The sequence below is a fragment of the Monodelphis domestica genome, chromosome 4 (assembly GCF_027887165.1).
Source record: "Monodelphis domestica isolate mMonDom1 chromosome 4, mMonDom1.pri, whole genome shotgun sequence".
NCBI classification, from domain to species: domain Eukaryota; kingdom Metazoa; phylum Chordata; class Mammalia; order Didelphimorphia; family Didelphidae; genus Monodelphis; species Monodelphis domestica.
This window is the reverse complement of record NC_077230.1, coordinates 380593371-380613464: the sequence shown is the minus strand read 5'-3', so window position 1 is coordinate 380613464 and position 20094 is coordinate 380593371. Positions and strand designations below refer to the sequence as shown.

Here is a 20094-nt window from a genome sequence, read left to right as displayed (position 1 = left end):
TAGGAGGTAGAAAGCTTGAATGTTCTTATTTCCATTTTGCAGAAAGAAAAACTGAGGCCAAGAGAAGGCCAAGTGGCTTCTAGTAGGTGGCAGAACTGGAATTTGAACCTAAATCTTCTGATTTCTTCTACTAGACCATGCTTCTGCTCACAATATTTGGGAGAGGGGGGAACATAGACCATATGCCCCCCACCATTAGGTAATCCCTGACTAAGGCACCTCTTGCTACCAAGCCCGAAAGATAGCTCTGATCCAAGCATATGGCTCTCACTACAACTGGGCACTTCAAGTGCTGTGTTCCACACATAATATTTCCATCAGAAGAAATCTCTCAGAATATCTTGGAGAACTTAATCCCTGAGCATATGCTTCTCCCAGGTCCCAGGGCTTGGCCCCAGAGAAGCCAGGCTCTGCCACAGCTTCCCCCAAATTAAGGGACCCACCAGGAAGGTCTGTAATGTTTGGACCACCAGCTGTTTCCTATTCTGCCCTCGGAATAAACACCTGTTGGAAAGGCCCAGAGGTCAGGTTCTGCCTTTGCCTCAGAGACAGTCCCCGCCCCATCCTTCCTTTTCGGTTGGGAACTGATGAGAGTAAATATAGCTTCAAGTTGAATTCATGGAGAGGGGGTGGGGAGGACTCGGCCTCCTTTTCTGGAGTATGGAAGAGAAGAAAGGAAGACAGAAGGTAAAATCAGGTCCAGATGGCTTCCCATCTTGATTTAATGCAGATCGGAAAAAGAATATTACAATATATATAATTTGTCAAATGCATGAGTATTCATCTCAGTATGATTTTCCATCAATAACACCAAAGAAAGGTATGACCACAGTAGAAAAATGGAATCTCTGCTTCCAAGTTTCTTCATAGTCTTAAGACAGAGACCAAAGATACTTGCGGGCAAGATGGCACCTCAATGTCATTCCAGTAAGGCCCAGCATCCCCTAAATCTAATAACACAGGTTGGTACCCACGCTCCTCTAGAGAGCCAAGGGAACCAACTGGCCTCTGTTAACAGTGGCTGGTACAAGGGGGTGCATAATAAGACTATTATTGTTCTTGTCCTGGGTTCACCCTCCTCCTGTTGATTTCCAGCTGAGGCTGTTACTGGCAAAGGCCTAGAGAAACCCCAAAGCATCGAAAACACCAAATACCCAGACCTCAAATTCCTTTCTCTGTCCCCCCAGGAACAGTGTGACCCAAGGTCCATTCCTTCAGCAAGTATTGTCAAGGAACTATGTGCCTGATCCTGTTCTAACATGTGCAGATGAAGCATGATCTATCTCCTTAAGGAGCTCACAGTTCAGAAATTAAAGTGCTCTGATCGTATCTTAGGGTCACAGATCATAGATTTAGAATTTAAAGGGACCTCAGAGGTTATGGAGTCCAACACCTTCACTTTACAGATGAGAAACTAAAGCCGAGGGACATGAAATAACTGGCTCAATGTCACAAGGCTAGTAAGTGTCTGAGGCAGGATTTCAAGGGTTAAGGAGAAGGGATAAGAATCCCTATGAAAGCTGCTGCCTAGAGAAGATATCAGTTTCCATCTCTAGGGGCAGTCAGGGCAGAGCCCATGAGAAACTGTCTTAGAGGGACAGCTAGGTGGCACTGTGGATAGAGCTCCAGGTCTGGAATCGGGAAGAACCAGGTTCAAATCTGACTTCATATACCTCCTAGCTATGTGACCATGAGTAAGTCACTAACCTCAATTGCCTAGACCTTGCCCTTCTATTTTAGAATTGTTACTAGGACCAAAAGTAAGGATTTTTAAAAAATTGTCTTAGTTTGTTTATTAAGATAGTTCTTTCCAAAGACAAGGAGAATGAACTAGCTGATCCCTCAAAGTCCCCAAATTCACGTTTGCAATGTTGCCTGTGGTCAGAGAAAACAGTCTTCTCAAATACAGGAAGGAATGTCAGATTTGAATACAGTGATTGTGCTCCCCATTAAGTTTTCTTGGGTCACAGGTACCATGGCAGAATACTCAGGGACTATGGGAGAGGCCTTTGGATAGTTATCTCAGTAAACTAGCCTAGAGCAAATTCTGGAGAAGAGACACAGAATAAGAAAGATTATACCTTATACTATACCCATACTGGGGGCTCCAGAGGACAGAAATAGGATGAATGAGAGTAAGTTACAAAGAGGAACATTACAGCTTAACATCAGGAAAAGCTTTCTGAAAAATGAGTCGTCTAAAAATGGAATAGTCCACTTTCGGGAGCAGTGAGTGCTCCATCTTTGGAAACATTCAAGCAGAGTTTAGAAAGTCTTATATTAAGAAGGCTGTAGGAGGAATTCTTGCATGGGGTAGAAGGACAGACCAGACAAGCTCTAAATCTCGTTCTAAGTCCTCTCCAGACAGGAGCTACAAATCAGTGTGAACTCTGCCCAACCTGAGATCACCCATTTCACTACAGAAGTCACTCTAGCAGGTGAGTAGAGAGGGTGGCTAGAGAATAAGCTCTAGGTCCCTTGCCCATCTCCATTCCACCCAACTGTTCCATCTGCCCTCAAGGTATCAGGCTCCTGGATTTCACATCTGTCCATTGCCCAGCTCTTCGGGATCTCCAAGTTTTAGGTTTGAGTTTTAAATCAAATCAAAAATCAAAGTGCCCAGTCCCTTCAATCAGCAGCATGATTATCTATTTTTGTTGAGAACTGTCCTATTGGAAGCTTTCTAACAAAAGGCTAGGGATGCCCCATGAATTTGGCAGTTTGGGCTAACCCTACCCAAATGGAAAGAGAAATTTGGCTCAAGTCTCCGTTCACCAGATGGTCAACGTCTCTATAGACTGCTCAGATGGTGTGGGGCCCCGGGGGCCACAGATGGTCCAACACCTTCGAGGAGGCTGTCCCACTGATTGTAATCTTCGTTCAGCTCTGTGGAGTGGGAAGGGAACAGGTCAAAGATCAATGCCATGCTGGGGGATGTAGTAAAGACCATTCATTGTTCAGGACCCCCACCATCTCACTTCCCTCTAGCGTTCCAGCCTTATCTTTTATTAACATTTCAGTCCAAATGAACTACTGCTTACTCTCCTCTGGGGAAGCCACAATTTCTTTCCTCACACCATCATTTCCTGTTCATGGAATGCTCCTCCTCCCCCTCTCTGCCCTGTCTCCATCTCTGCCAGCTCTTTGAATCTGATTTAAAGACCCTTTTTAAATGCGACTTCTTCAAGGAAGCTTCCCTTAATCATCCCCTCATTGCCCTCTCCCAGCCTGAAATGACCTTCCTTACACCTAACAAAGAATCTTCTGTCCCGCCCCTATCATGTTCATTTGTACTCTGCTTTTTGTGGACCCGCCATGTCTTCCCTAGTAACTGTAAGCTCCTTGAGGGCAGGAATCCTCTTTGTGGAAACTTCCCTGATCCTGACTGTCAGCAGTGACCTTTCCTAGGACCCCAGATGGAAAGACTCCGAGTTGGGAAGGTGCTTAGAGACCATTGAGTTCAACCTCCTTGTCTTAAGGATGAGCCTGAGGCCCAGAGATCAGATGAGTCACTCAGGGCCACACAGATAAGTGGCAGGGCTGGGATTTGAACTCAGACTTGGACTTCTTTCTGTCCCAACAGGCTGCCCACGCCCTTCTCTTTCCTCTCATGTTCACCTCACTGTTCACCCTGAATGTCTTCCTCCTCACACTGCAGGGATCTATTTTATCCTTCTGCTACACCCCAGGAGAGATTGAACTTTATCTAAACTCAGGGCCAACCCAGGACTCTGCCCAGAGCCGTTGTCCGATAAATGTTTACTGAACTGCAGGAGGGAAGGGAGCCCCTTCCTCGAGGTCAGTCAGCAGAAGGTGACTCTCAGCTCCGAGAGGTGACCTCGGACAGCTGGAGGGGAGGAAAGTGGGTTTCAGTGATTAGCACAAAGCTGGGCACACAGGAGCCTTTTAACAAATGCTTACTGACTGCAATGTGTTTTCGGCAAGAGGGAGAAGCAGTTTGCTGGAAACCAAGAGAAACAGTGCACAGAAGGGCAGCCTGGCCCTCATCAGAGGGGGCGTCATGAGGCTCCCTGACCAGTGTAACAATCACAGCCGACATTGGTAAAGTGCTCTCTAGTGTTCTCTATTCAAGACTGTGAAGTGTCTGCCATACCTAGACTCTGTGACAAGGGACGGTTCTGCTGCTGGAGGAAAGATAAACAAAGGGAGGGGTGTGTGTGTGTGTGTGTGTGTGTGTGTGTGTGTGTGTCCCTAGACTCTAGCTTTCTGGCTTTCTGACTAAACATTTTGGTCCGACTATCTTATCAGAGCGGGTCATTAAAGGAAGGAGAAGGTTCACATTAAAGCAAGGCAGGGATGCCTGCTTTGTATAAAGGCCAAAGAAGATGACGATGATCAATCGTAATACAATGATGTTATGACATGTGATGGGCTAGATGATAATGTTACGCAAATATTCATCTATGTTATATAGAGCATGTACTACTCACATATCATAACTTATCGATATAATTATATAAATAATGTATTATTACTATTATTCACATTTATATAGAACTGCAGGGTTTAGAAAGGGTTTTCCTCATAACAATCCTGTATATGTGGCAGATGCATTGGAATGTTAATATTATTATGCCCATTTCATAAGAGAAAACTAAGGCCTGGACAGACAAAACTGCCTGTCCAGGATCGCACAGCTGGTATCAGAGAAAAGATTGGAAAACAGGTCTTTTGGCTCTTAAGACTGATGTACTTGCTAGTACAACACAGGGCTACAAGTGGAATGTGAATCAGCAATACAAAACCACTGTTAGAAGAAAAAGAAATTGAGGGGCAGTGATGTAGCACAGTGGATACAGTGCCAGCCTGGAGTCTGGAGATCCTGGGTTTAAATCTGGCCTCAGACTCATCCTAGCTGTATGACCCTGGGTAAGTCACTTAACCCCAATTGCTTAGCCTTTGCCCTTTTGTCTTAAGAGTTGTTATTAGTAGAGAAGGTAAGTTTTTTAAAAAGAAAGGAAGAAATTGAATAGAATATTGGGATTCTAGTATATCAGTGGCCCCAGTCTAGTGCTCCTTAGGCACTAAAGAAAGCAGGAGAGATCTTGACTTCTCTGGAAGACCATCTTGCATACCCTTGCCTGATGGAAAAGGCAGCCCCTGCTCTTAGGGAGCTCCTAAGCTGAGGGATGGAGGACAGGATAAATACCCTCAAGGCCAACTTATACGACAAGAAGCTGGAGAAAAAAGCTCAATCAACAAACGCCACTATATGAGGAGGCCACCTTCAGGAATGAAGGTCCTGGAGTTCAGGGTGGGGCATGAAACTTGAAAGATCACATCCCTCTCCCAGAGGCCAAAGGACTTGCTCTCTGAGCCTGTTTTTCTACAAGTACTAGGCACACTCTCTCGCCTAATAACCTAGAATACGCTTTACTTTTTCTTCCATACAACCAAAATTTCTTTCTTTTTTAAAAAATATAAACCCTTACCTTCCATCTTAGAATTTATAATTGTGTATTGGTTCCAAAGCAGAAGAGTGGTAAGGGCTAGACAATGGGGATTAAGTGACTTCCCAGGGTCACACAGCTAGGAAGTGTCTGAGGTCACATTTGAACCCAGGACCACCCATCTCTGGGCCTGTCTCTCAATCCACTGAGTCATCCAGCTGCCCCCTACAACCATAATTTCAATGAGAAGAAACAAGTGATTAAACCACATTTACCCTTTGACCCAGCTGATACTACCATTAGACTTATAACCCAATAGAGCAGTGGTTCTCAACCTGTGGGTTGAGACCCCGGCGGGGGTTGAACAATCAAAACACAGGGGTCGCCTAAAGCCATCAGAAAATACATATTTCTGATGGCTTTAGCTGCTGAGAAATCGCGCTACTTTACAGCAAGATCTCGGAAAGAACGGGGACCCTGCTGCCCGCACATTGTACTAATATTAGTTACCTATCAGCAGCCCTCCCCCTATGAGGGGCGATGGCTTTACCCTTTTGCCTGGAGACTGGACTCAAATAGAGACCCAGAGAGAGCACTGGGGCGCTGGCTCTGGAGGGGTTAAGAACGAGTCCTAGAGCAGATAACTCCTGGAGCAGATAATGGAGCCAAGTAACCTCAGCAAAGTGAAGCCTCAGCTCGAGCTGGAGGGAGACGACAGGAAGAAGAAGGCAACGTCTGTGGACCCCCTCCCCAGGCAGGACTTACCTCCTGCCCCAGCACTCAGGCTGCCTCCTGCTGGATTAATATTTCTCAACATATAATTAAATATTGTTTTTGTGATTAATCACTATGTTTAAATTATGTTTGATTTGTAGCAATGAGAATACATAATGCATATCAGGTATTTACATTCCAAATCATAACTGTAGCAAAATTACAGTTTTGAAGTAGCCACCAAAATAATTTTTTGGTTTGGGGTCACCGCAACATGAGGAACTGTATTGCGGGGTCACGGCATTAGAAAAGTTGAAAACCACTGCAAAAGAGTCAAAGTCAGCGAGAAAGGTCTCATATACAACAATAATTATGGTAGTATTTTTGTAATAACCAAGAACTGTGTGGAAAGTTGAGTGCCCATTGATTGGGAAGTGGTTGAATAAATGACAGCATATGAATGTAAGAGTGCATTACTGTGGGGCAGTTAGATGGCTTAGTGGATAGAGGGCAAGTCTTAGAGTTGGGAGGTCCTGGGTTCAAATCTGACCTCAAACATTTCCTAGTTGTGTGACCTTGGGCAAGTCACAATCCCAATTGCAATACTTGTATTGATTCTAAGACAGACGATAAGGACTTAAAAAAAATGTAATATTGTGCCTTAGGAAACAAAAAAATGCCAGGAATCTGGAGAAATTTAGGAACTTATATATGAAACAATACAGAACCAGACGAACAAGCCCATAGGGGCCACAGTAATGTGAGGGAAAAGGAGAGTGAAGGGGCTCCAGAGCTCTCTAGTCACTGGTGAAACACATCATGGCAGAGAGGTGGTAGACTACATGTGCAGAATGAAGCATACATTTTGCAGACATGGCCAACAGGCGATTTTTGTGTGACTATACTTCTTTGTTAAAAGGTAGGGTTCTGTGTGTGTGTGCACAGCACGTGCATATGTACATGCACATGTGTGTTTAGTTTAAAGTGAAAAGATTATCAAATTTTTAAAAGAAAAAAAAAGACTCATAATTCCTTGACATGGATTCTCCCTATGCCAACACAAACTGCATGCCATCCCACAATGCCTTATGGAACATCATAAGATGTTGGGGCTAAAAGAAGTCATCACCTGGTGAGCAACCTGCTGGTGATTAATGAGCTTCTGCTCCAAGCCAAGTGGCCCTCAGAGGACTGAAGCACATGATCTAGTCTTTTCAATGTGGTGGGACCCAATGAAGTTTTTGTTCTGTTAGAATGGCCTAAAGGAACCCCAGGATGAGCTCCACCCCATGGTGAGACAGTGGGCAAGGCCCAGGGTAGTAAAGTGGTTTGCCCAGTGTCACAAAGCATGTCAGTGGAAGAGGTGAGGCTTGAGCCTAGGAAACCTAACTTTTAGTTTCACATTCTTTCTACAAATTCATTTAGCTTCTAATCATATTTTCCTTTTTGCAAAAAATCTCTGCTTTCCGAGCGCTTTCAACCTAGATCAGTACCTACTCTACTGTACTGTACCAAGTACTTTGGCCCTCCAGGTGCCCCTCATCACTCCTCCAGAAGCAACTCCCTATCCCTCTTGCAGCCCTTTCACAATTCCCTTACCAAGGTGTTTCTGTAGGAATGCCAGCATGGCCTGTACCACAATCTCCTGACCCTTGTATGGGTCCAGCTTCCCTCGGGTTTGGGTAGAGAAGAGTTTACCAAGCAGATTTCCAGTCACAAATGTGAAATCACTTTGACTCTGGTGAACAGAACCACTAAAAGGGAAGAAAAACAAACAACTGCTTTAGAGAAATGATATATGTCACAGAATTACAGAAGTTTGGGGCTGGAATCCATAGGGAATAGACCATTAGATCTGGAGGAGTTTTAGAATGGAGGTATTATTAAATTTGGCAGGCTAAAAGTAGAACCAGATTAAAATATAATTGGGAAATGTTTAACAAAATAAATAAAAATATAACATAAAGTTGTACTTTTCTAAATCAATAGATAGCAGAATCCATTTCTAATTGAATTTGATATCATTGCTCAAGAATGAAGTCATTCTGTTCTTTTAACATCTAGTCCAAAGTTGACTTCTGTATAGCTGGGTCTAAAACTCAAATCCTAGTCCAATATTCTTTCTGTCAAACCATTCAAGGTCCAATACAGAATTTTGTATAAAACTTAAGTGTTCCAGGGGATTCCCAGATGGTTCATTCCATTAGGAGATGGATCCAAACACTTTCTGGGAAATCCCAGGAAAAGGAAGGACCCAGAGAGCTGGTTTGAGAATAGGTAGAATGACTTGACATTCTACAGAGAGACACTCACAGGATGGTTATGATCTTGGTTTGGTTGTGACAGGCACAGATTTTCTTCATTCGGCTGATGCTCTCAGCTGTCTGAAAGTTCTCAGTGTTGATGAAGAATACAGGGCCTTGGGCCTTGGGGTAGAAGTTGTGTTCCAAGGGAAACATCCAGGCATCCAAAGCTATTGCACATCTAGAATGAGAGCACATGTCTGGAAATGGTAGCTAGCTGTTCTGGAATCCAGAGCTATAAGATAGCAGTTGTAGGACTTGCTTTTTACAGATTAGAAGAGTGGATGCTCTATATAAAGGGAATGAGAAGCACCTGCACCCAACTATAGTTGGGTCACTATGTTCAATTCACTCCAAACTTCCCTACCAGAATGTAAGTTCCTTGAAGGTAAGACCCAAAGGGCCCTTTCCTCTGGATCTGTCACACAGAGTATGCTCAACATAGCTTGAGGACTAAGTCACATGCTACATGCAATGGCATCTCCAAGCCACCAAGAACCAAGGAAGGCTAACCAAAGAAAGTCCTCCATCTCAAAAGGAAAGGAGGAGATAAAAGAGGTCTAAGAAGAAGAGATGATCCAGAACTCCTAAGAATGTCTTACAGAATTCAGTTCTCTAATTTCTACTATGGGCCTTTCTAGGCCCTAGTTCCAGGCCTTCCCTGACAGAGCTTATGGTATCAATGATAAACTCATCATAGGGGGAAGCTGGGTTGCTCAGTGGATTGACAGCTAGGCCTAGAGATGGGAGGTCCTAAGTTTAGATCTCTCCTTTGACCCTTCCTGACTGTGTGACCCTGGGCAAGTCACTTAACTCCCATTGCCTAGGCCTTACCACTCCTCTACCTTGGAACCAATACCTACTATGATTCTAAGGGGAAAGAGAAGGGTTAAAAAAATGATAAACTCACCGAAACTGAGGATCCTTGGTCAGGGCTAGAATGGCTGTTGCCCCTCCAAATGAGTGTCCCATCACAGCCACCCTACTTAGGTCGATGCTGCCCTAAGAACAGGAAGAAATGCCTTAGCATTTGTGTTCCTTCTTCTCCAAGTATTTGGGAAGAAGAAATACGAGAGGAGGCAGTGTTGGTCATAGGCACAGAAGTGGGAAGGTATTTCAACAAGCATCCAGTGCAACCTATACCTGAACAGTAATCACCTTCATTACATTCCCAAGTGACAATACTGCACTCCCACTTATTCTTCAGTGATGAGGATATCACTTACTAATTCTCCAAAGAATGCCCATTCTACTTCTCCACAGGAGTTTGAAACTTCTGACCAGTGGAGGGCAGAGGCTCAAAGCCTTCTTGATACTTATATGAAGAACTCCTTGGAGACTTAGTGTCTTCTTCATCAGACTAGAGTTCCTCCAGGGCAGGAAGCATGAGTTCATCAGTTTCCCCACAGGGTAGAAATGTCTTCTTTTGTCTGGACCTCTTCCCAGGCAGGGCTGGGGGATGGTGTGGGGTGATTGGCACATGAATAAAACTGGGAATGGCCTGGGCTCTTCTGTTTCTACTTGTCTTGTAGGACTGTGGCTGGCTGGTAAGAAGAAGTCAAGTTGGTCTCCCAACCCATCCCATAAACTCAACTCACCTAATGACCCAGAAATCTCACCAAAATCTCAGACATCTGTCATGCAGGCTCTGTAGGAGGATTTCCAGTGATGGAGAAATCACTGTTTCCTAAAACTGTTCATTTTACTTTTAGGCAATTCTAATTGTTATTAAGTTTTCCTTACATTGAGAGATTATCTCTATGGGCAGCATAAGGTAGAGGGATGACACTGGTCCTACTAGATCTAGAAGGGAAGACTTGGGACAACAGAGGGAAGTAATAAAGAAGCAGATTATTACAAGGAGGTCCTGAAAATTCTACTTTCCTATTTCATTCTTGGCACAGCTTCACTCCAAACCTTTCTCTCTTCCTTAAATCTCTAGCTATAGCCCTTTTTCTCATACTTAAGAGTCTTGAGGCACATGACCAGACTTCTAATTTATGAAGAGAAATTAGGGTTATCTAACATCCTTAAAAATCCTCTCTTTAATTTCTCAAAATTTATCAATATCACCCATTCACTCTCTTCCTTCCCCTCCTGATAATAAAAAAGGTATTTCCACCTAAAATGAATTCCTCTACTTCTCTCCTTATACATTCTTGCTTACCTTCTCTAAGACTTTGCTTCATCAGTAATTCCCTTTATTATGTACCATTAAGCATTCTTCCACTGGATCCTTCCCATTTGTGGACATATACCTTGTCTTTCCATCCCTTGACCCTTTACCTCATCTATCTATTCTCCTATCTTTTTCTTTCTCTTCAATGTCTTATTTCTTGAAATAGTTATTTATACCCAACACCTCTACTCCCTCACCACCCACTTTCTCCTCAACTCCTTACAATCTGGTGTCCATTCCCATTTTACTCAAAGATTATTAATTAGTATCATTAATGATAAAATCCAACAGTAATTTGTTTTTGAGTTCCTATCCTCCTAGACCACTCCATGGTACACGATTATTCCTTCTGACTACTCCTTTGGCTTCAGAAGTGCCACACTCAGTTGTCCCTCTACCTCTTTAAGCACACCTCTTCTATTTACTTATCTTCTTCTTGACCCTCTGGAAAGTGGCCCCTTCCCAGATTTCTGCACAATCCATCCTTCTCTTCTCTCGGCACTATGGCATACATTCTTACAACTTCAACTATCATGTCTACGCAAATGACTCCCAAACCTTTAGGTCGAGCTTGAGTTTTCTTCTGAGATTGACAGACTATCTCTATTTGGATGTTCCACCAGTATCTCAAACTCAGCATGTCTAAAACAAGTTTATTCTATTTTTGGTTACTCATCAGCCTTCCATGTTCAGAAGCTTTACGTCATGGTTGCCTCTTCTCTATCCCTCATTTCTTATACTCAGTCAGTTGTGAAATTTACTTCCATAATGCTCTCTGACATCTGCCTCTTACCTCAACTCCATAATCGATTTCTTCTGCCATCACCTTGGTACAGGCCCTCATGACCACCTACATACAATACTGAAATATCTCCCTGCCTCTACTTTCTCCAATCCAACCTTCATGGTACTTGGATAACCTAGTCAAAGCCCTTCCTTGCTCAAAGACCTTTGAGGCTCCCCACTTCCCTTGGGTTAGTCTAGTACTCTGGGTCTTGATGGTCTAGTCTCCCTCTACTTTTCTGAGCTGACCCACATTAACTCTTTTTGGGTACCATACCTTTCAGCCAGATTAGACTGTTACTCTGCTCAGTGAACATGCCTTGCACAAGATTATATAAATGCTCAGTACTGAGCCTGGCACACAGCAGGTGCTCTCTAAATGCCCATTCCCTTCTCTCCACTTTCCCACCTTTGCTCATGCTACTCCCTAGGTTTCCTAATTTTTTAAGTTTTATTTTTTTAAAAAACCCTTATCTTCTGTCTTGGATTTGAGACGAAGCATCAGTTCCAAGGCAGAAGAGTGGAAAGGACTAGGCAATGGGGGTTATATGACTTGCCCAAGATCACACAGGTAGGCAGAATCTGAGGCCAGATTTGGACCCAGGATTCTGTCTCTAGGCCTGGCTCTCTATCTACTGAGCTGCCTCCTCCCTACATTCCCGATGTCCTTCCCCTTATCACCTACTGATTCATACATATCCTTTAAAGCCCATCCAAAGGCCCAAACCTTTGACAAGCTCTGCCCCCAACACACACTCCTCCTCCATGCACAGACACAAACACATAGACACACAGACACCCCTGCCTCTCTTCTTTCCTCCCACCTCTGCCTCTAGAGAATGGGGAGAAGTCCTCAACTAAGCCAGAAGCAAAGGTTCTAGGGGACTGAGGTATTACCATTTCCCTCAAAGGTCCTTAATCTGCAGTTCATCTGTCCCCTACGTTACACTTAACATGTAATACTATGGTTGTCTGTGCCTTATCTTTCTAATAGGCCAGGAGCTCCCTGAAAACTTGGCCTGTATCATATTTAAACTCTGAACCTACCCAGCACTACTAAGCACAATTCTCTGCATTCATATGGTGTTTAGTAAATGTTTGCTGAATTGCTAAGGAATCAAGTTTCGAATCAAATTTTAATTAGCGCTCTCCAAAAAAGGGGCCCATTCCAGTCCCAGTTGTACTAGATATCTCTAGTTTCTTCCAGCTCTGAGATTCTAGGCCTTGCTTTTCACAGTACCTAGCACATGGTAGGTGCTTAATAAATGCTTGTTGTCTTGACAAGACATGTCTTTTTATTTATTTATTTTTTAAAACCCTGACTTTCCATCTTAGAATCAATACTGTGTATTGGCTCCAAGGCAGAAGAGTGGTAAGGGCTAGGCAATGGGAGTCAAGTGACTTGCCCAGAGTCACACAGCTGGGAAGTATCTGAGGCCAGATTTGAACCCAGGACCTCCTGTCTCTAGGCCCGGCTCTCAATCCACTGAGCTACCCAGCTGCCCCCAAGACATGTCTTTTTAAAGGAGTTCAGGCCAGTGACTTTAAGAGGAATAGGCAGAAAGGACCCTAAGACCAAACATACTCTCCAGGATGGGAACCAGCCCTGGTGCAAATGGAAAGCCAGTGTACCTTCAGGGTCCTCAGATCCAACCCGCCAGGTAGGATGTTGGAGATATTCTGGCCCGTGGTAATGCCCTGTAGGATCCTTAACACCCGAACACATTCATTGGCTCGCTGATGCACCTGCAATGAACATTCTCCATGGTGAGGCCCATCATATAATGTTTCTCCCCATACTGAAGTAATTGGCTTGATTCTCAGAAGCCTGAGAAAACCAAGGCTCCCTCAGACCCTGGGGCATTGTGTATGAATAGTATAGTCAGTGGAGTCCAGAGCCATCGTCTGGGAATTAAAGGCAGGAATTCCTGGTTCTGATTTTATTCCCTAAGTATTTTTGCTTCCCTCAGCGTCTGCTTCCTCATCTTTTCTATCTTAAGGGTTGTTGGACTCATAAACTGTTAAGGGCTCTGGACATGTTAGTTATCGGTATTACCCAAAGACATATCTATTTGGAGGAAAGGTCACACAGGGCCCAGGAAGAGCCTGAGATCTACTGGGGAGTTTTTCTGAATCAGTATGTGGCCTACAGGGATCCTTATGTGGGGGTTTGGTGGCCCTATTCCTACTGGGAGTTTGACACCTTTGAGTCAGGATGTCTCTCATGTTCCTGCTCTTGGGGAGAAGCTTACATTCTGCCAGGGGATACAAAACGCACAGAAATAAGCAGCGTAGAAGATAAACTGAGGGAGAGACAACACAAAGTGGGATAATCAGAGACGATTTCACAAAGCTGGAGACTTCCCAGGCAACTGGAGGCCTTGAAGAAAGTCAAGGATTCCGAGATGAAGGGGAGAAAGAAGTTCGTTCATGAGGTGGAAGCACAGAGATGGAGAGCTTAGACAACCACTAGTCTCTTTAGGCTCTGACCAGGGTCAGAAGAAGCAGATCTAAAGATAAGGTGGTAGCCAAGTTGTGACAGGACTTAAATGTCAGGAGGAGGAATCAATTACAAAGTAAAAAAAGGTACAAGGGGCAGAAATTGTAGGCCTGCATTTATATTTTGCCTAGAGCCTATGAACTGCCTTCTGAAGGTCCTGGAGCAGAGGAAGGATGGGGTCATACATTATTTGGTTGTTTGATTGGCCTTAGGCACTTCTCAGCTGTGTGACTCTGGGCAAGTCACTTAACTCTGTGTAGAAGTGGACCAAAAAGGGTAGGAATGGAAGCAGGGGGAACAATGAGGAGGCTTCTGCAACAGTAGGCAAGAGGGAATAAGGCCTAAATGAGGGCAATGGGAGGGAGTAAAGAGAAAAAGTCTGATGTGAGAAATGTTGAAGAGGTAGAATCAAATACATTTGCCATATTCTAACTGGCAACATGTTTTATCTGCATACGTGCCTGAGCAAAGAAACTTGGCAGGTCTCTGAGCACAGACGGCCTCCCATCTCCACCCCCTCTCATGCTGGAACAGGCCTGGGCTTTGGCCCTCAGGATTCGACTGCTGGGCTGCCCTCCATGGGGAGGGCATTTAGGCAGAGTACGCCATCATGGAGGTATTATTTGCTTTAACACCAAGGGGAACTGAGTACCCACTAGAGAACGGGCAGGAATTTGACAGGAAAGGAGAGGAAGAGAAGACATTCTAAGATAAGCTTCTTAACATACAAGGAAGGTCCTTCAGTACTAAAAATGAATGTGTGGTTTGAGGAAAGTGGAGTTTAACAATTCACCCGCCTCCCCCCAAACCATCACAGATCCTTTTCTTCAGGTGCCCTAACAGGTTTTTGTTGTTGTTGTTGTTGCACATATTTAAATGAACACTTTTGAGGGCAAGAAATATTTCATTTCTTGTCACTGCATTCCTAGCACTTCGCACCGGAGTTGGAAGATGTTATGTATTTTTTTTTAACTCTTACCTTCTATCTTAGAATCTGTATTTGTTCCAAGGTGGAAGAGTGGTAAGGGCTAGGCAATAGGGGTTAAGTAACTTGCCCAGGGTCACACAACTAGGAAGTGACTTCCTATGTCTCCAGGCCTGGCTCTCTATCTCCTGAGCCACTGAGCTGCCCTTAAGACTTTAATTTTTTTTTATGATATTATAGTTTTATTTTATCAGAGTGGGTAGCTTTACATTGCTTTTCTTTTTTCTTTTTAATTGTATTTAATTGATTAATTTAGAGCATTTTTTCAGGATTACAAAAATAGTGTTCTTTCCCTTCCCTTCCTCCAACCCCCTCCCATATCCGACACACAATTCCACTGGGTTTTACATGTAAGACTTTAAGTATTAATAAATGCTTGTTGACTGAGTGAATGACACCCCTTCATTGGCTCCTGGGTTTGCTACTACTGGGTTTCCCCATTTGACTCTTCCTGCCTTTCTTCTGTCTCCATTCCTTTTACTTCACTTGGAAACCTCCAGGCCTGCCAGGCAGGAGGACAAAGTGGTGACAGTGGGTAAGTTACAGGCTGGGCCAGTTGCACAGAAGATGCCCAGATAAGGAGGCTCCATTTTAGTCTGTATTTCAGATAAAGTATGCTTTTCTGTTATGTAATTTTTCAGGTTCTATTACGGTCTGAGCTAGGATAGCTGAAATGAGCCTGGAGAAGAGGGGATGGATGTGAGAGGCAGAAGGTCACAGACTGTAGGAGCTGCTCACGGTCCCTGGATCCAGGCTCCATCACCAAAAGTCTTCTGAGGACCAAGGACAATTATTTGTTATTTTTTGCTTATATAAATGAATGTGTTAAAATGTATAAACCAGTACAGATGAAGGTGACTAAAAATAACTTTGGCATCAGTTGAAGAGAAAATAACAACTTTAAATTGAAGAAAAATATATATGCATATGTAGATGTGTGCATGTGTGCACATGTATAAGTACACTCGATACATGTATGCACATACAAGTATATGATGTGTGTGTACATGTGGGTTATGTATTTTGTATGTGTGTTAAAATGCCCATATTTGCAAGTGTTAGGTGTGTGCAATGTGTGTGCATGTACTATACTGATACAGTGATTTCAAATTTGTTTATTCTGTGTCACGATTCTTCTCCCTAAAGAATGCTACACCCTGGTCTGGGCCAACTCTCAATTATGTCCATGAGGAGACAATTCTTACCAGCCAGGAAGGATCACTTTGCATGCTTTGGGAATGCAAACCCATTTGGCTGTAAACTTGAGCAAAATATAACAAGGAAAGGGCAGCTAGATGGCTCACTGAATGGAGAGCCAGGCCCAGAAACAGGTGGTCCTGGGTTCAAATACGGTCTCACTTATTTCCTACCTGTGTGACCCTGGGCAAGTCATTTAACCCCCATTGCCTAGCCCCCATCACTCTTCTGTTTTGGAACCAATACTTAGTATCGATTCTAAGGCAGAAAATAAGGACTTAAAAAAATGTAAAGAGAAAGGTAAAATGTGTGTTGGCAAGTCAAGTGTTTATGGTTTTCAGATTAATTATTGCTGGGGATTCTCTGGGCCTCCCATTTGTGTGGCTGACTGACTGTAGTTGGGAAGGGTAAAAGGAAAAGGCCCTCCACCTGGGGTTACAGGCCCAAGTTCAAATTGGGTTCAAATCCTAACTCGGTCACTTCCCAGTTATGTGATGTGGGGCAGGATACTTCCCCTGTGAGCTTCAGCTTCCTCTCCTTGTAAAAGAAGGATAATAATACTTGCACTATCTCACAGGTTTACTGTGAGGTGAGAGCTCGGAGAATATGCAAGTCCTGGAGAAATGAGATTGAAGAGAAAACCACAAGGATGAGGTTTCTAATCAAGGCTCCCCAAAGTCTTTTTGTTGCTGGTCTTCTCCACAATTCTGAGGGGCCACCTCAGACTCCTTGGAATAGAACATCTGGGTGGGTGAGGGGGAGTCAGGCCTTCACCAGCACAAACTCACCTGGGGGTTACGAATCCGGAATTCCTTCTCCCCTTCCTCTACTCTCCTGTAGGTGATCCACTCTTCTTCCAGGGACTCAGTTTGGGGGCAGCTATCCCCCTCTGTATGCTTGTAGAAGTAAGTGGCCGAGGCAGAATGGTCCCTTGAAAGACATAGGGCTGTCTGGGGGAAGGTGAGGGGAAGACAGAAGGCACTCTTCAGCCCCACTCTCCCCCCGCTCCTGCAGTTCTTGATAGGGACTGGACTTTGGCCCATACTTTTTCCTGGCTCCTCCTAAGGTCTTGGCTGGAGAAGAAAGCTAGAGGGCAGTTTTCAAAGCTGCCACCTCTCCCCCTCAGGGACTGTCCCTCACCTGTGTTCTGGTACAGCCACCACGAAGCCACGGGAAGCCAGCTCCATGCAAAAGGCAGAGTACAATGTCCTATGGACACAGGAAGGGACAGACAGGCTGATCAGAAGATAGACCTCCCTGTCCCAGAAACAGCCCTGAATGTTGATTCTGAGGATGACTTCTGTGGGGTCTTTTGCTTCCAGGCTCCCTCTTCGGGCTTGTAATACCTATCCCTTTTGTCCCATTTAAATTCCTGCTCAAGATCACCTTCTTCAGGAAGCTATGAGGAATTCACCATCATAGTATCAGACCTTTTCCTTTCCTCCTTGGCATTTTGACATTGTTTTGTTTGCTGATAACAGAATATTAGCATCTTAAGAGTGGGGACTTTGTCTCAGAGTTCCATCAACCTCCCCAGGAATCCCCTCAACAATATCCTGGTCAAAAGGTCTATCCTGGATCTTCTATTGGTCTGTGAACTCCTCAAGGGCAGGGACCTTGTGAAAATGGGCCCCTCTCTAGGTTCTCTGAAAAGGAAAGGCTTCTCTTCTCTCTTGCTTCACATTCTCTGGATTTCATGCCACCTGGCTATTCTTTCCACCTCTAGAGACCTTTTCCCATCAGTGAGGTTTCCCTGGAACTTCTGCTTTGAGGAGGGCCCCAGGGGAGCCATATCCTTCACTCTCCTCCATTCCCTCTGCTTTGGTGTGTTGTCTTCCCTCATTATAATTAAGCTCCTTGAGGACAGGAACTGTCTTTCTTTTTGCTTATATTTGTATTTGCAGCACTTAACACAGTGTGGGGCATATAGTTAGTGCTTAATAAATGTTTGTGGTGGGGCAGCTAGGTGGATCAGTGGATAGAGCCAGGCCTGGAGTCAGGAGGACCTGGAGAACCACAGTTCTCTTCCAATGCCTTCCTGTGGCACAGTGTGTAACCTACCCTGCTGGAATGGCTTCACAGATACTGATCTATAGTATGTTTTGTCATCTGAGAACCCAACTCATCCCTAGAAGACCAGAGATGAATTTTTTGAGCACAGCAACTCACTAAGACTTATCAAGAAAGGGGAAGCAGGGCTTGGCCTAGAGCAGAGGAAGGAATACCCAGAATGATGAGATACTAAAGCATTAGCTGCGATTAGCACTAGATCGATATCTGTCAATGAACAAAAACAAAGGGAGAAAATTCACAAGATTCAGAGAGACCAACACACCGTATTTATCAGGCTATAAGGCACACCAAGGTTTGGAAGATTTAAAGAATCTCATTAGGAATCATGATTGGCTTATCAATTGGCAATTTCTGGCCATTTCCTTCCATGAAAACAAAGGGTACCAACCATATGGCCTGATAAGTACATCTGAGATTTCTCCACATCATCTCACATCCTTGGAGGCAAATTTCCTATATATCTCAGTGAATACTGATACATTGGAGGGGAAGGTATCTGAGCTGGTCACTCCAGAAAGGCTTCACGGAGAAGGAACTTGAGTAGAAGGGGAATCTTAGTGTAATAGTTGACCAGGGCACTGGATGTGCAATCAAGAGATGAGACTTTGAGCCTCTGTACTACTTATTTTTCCTCATCTATAAATGGGAATAATGATATTTACACAGCAGTACCTGCCTTATGAGGTTATGAGCAAAGTGCTTTGTAAACTACAGATTATGATGGAATGTTAGCCAATTTGGATAGTAACAGGTTAAGATAGCCAATGGATAGAAACTCCTGTCTCTATATTTGGCCACTGCCCTTTGACAGCTAATATCTAGGGCAAGAGGTGGTAGAAACCAAGAAGGGCTCTCACCTGAAGGCTCCCAAGCCATGAGAGAAGATGATCAGTGGATACCCAGAGCGCTGCGGTTTAAAGTGGCCATTCCAGCTGATGGGTAGACGGCAGGATCCTAGAAGAGACACAGTAAATGGAGCTTTGGGGATTGAATAAACATGGGTGGGAGCAATCACCCCCCCACACACACACACCTCCCAGCCAGCAGGGTGCTAATGGCCTGTACCATCACTATCTTACTGTCTCTTGGGGAGGGTGAGTCTAGTATAAGAAGGAGAGCAATCTAAAAAGGCAGGGTTGAGGATGGGGAAGGAGGGGTGGAGTGTTGCTGAGAAAATACCCAGGTTATTACATTTCTAGAGGGCAGGACTTCTAGGGATAGATAATGTTACTTGGGAAGGGAAAATAGGGGAGCAGAACATGTCAGCTACCTTGGTAGCTCACTGTAAAAAAGCAGTGGATCCAACCCCATCCTTGTGAGCAATGATCCCTGGGATAATCCAATCCCACCTTGCTTTGCAGACTCTGTTCCTTTCACTTCAAAAGTTATCCTGCCTCTTTAGGGCCTTCTCCAGGAGCAGAGAAGGGAAAGAAGCAGTAGGTCAGTTCTACCCTTACCCATAGCTACATTGAATAGCATTCCCCCCCAGCGTTTATTGATGCGTAGAAAGTCAGCCAGGCCAACACAGTATTCATATCGGGGGATCCACAGGGGCTGCTCGACTTCCCCCTCTGGTTCTTGGCAGGGGTAGAAGAGGCGGAAGAAGCTCCCCTGTTGAAGATAAGAAGGTAATGGCTGCTCAGGGCAGGCCACCTCCCTGACTCCCTAGAGCCTAAGTCCTAGCAATATGAAGAATGTGGCCCAGTGTACACAAGGCAGAACTAGCAGGTTACAAGGATGTGGCTTTTGCTGGCCAATCACAAGAAGAAAGCAACAGATTTATCTTACATAGCAATAGACAGCAGAGCTAGCAGCAACTGTGCCCATGGTAAGGGAGAAATCAGAGTGAGAGAAAAAGAAGTGGAAATGAGAGAGACAGAAAACAGAAGAAAGCAAGAAGAAGAGAATGCCAGACACAGGGAGGGCGGAGGGGGTGGAGGACATGACAG

General features: G+C 44.4%; 1 protein-coding gene across 4 annotated transcripts in view; it reads right to left on the bottom strand.

The window, feature by feature from the left end:
• Window positions 1-693: 693 nt before the first annotated feature.
• The window catches only part of PAFAH2 (platelet activating factor acetylhydrolase 2), a 35901-nt gene continuing 16500 nt past the window's right edge, over window positions 694-20094 (bottom strand). For 3 of the 4 annotated variants that reach the window (XM_056795507.1, XM_056795508.1, XM_007491338.3), the window contains exons 3-11: window positions 19603-19756; window positions 19003-19099; window positions 17213-17281; window positions 16861-17002; window positions 13023-13136; window positions 9339-9430; window positions 8439-8609; window positions 7725-7879; window positions 694-2886 (exon numbers count right to left, since the gene is read on the bottom strand). In XM_056795507.1, the coding sequence (XP_056651485.1) occupies window positions 2792-2886; window positions 7725-7879; window positions 8439-8609; window positions 9339-9430; window positions 13023-13136; window positions 16861-17002; window positions 17213-17281; window positions 19003-19099; window positions 19603-19756 (1089 nt within the window). In that variant the 3' untranslated portion in view covers window positions 694-2791. The remainder of the gene's footprint in view (window positions 2887-7724; window positions 7880-8438; window positions 8610-9338; window positions 9431-13022; window positions 13137-16860; window positions 17003-17212; window positions 17282-19002; window positions 19100-19602; window positions 19757-20094) is intronic. The other variant, XM_056795509.1, reaches the window with a different exon arrangement.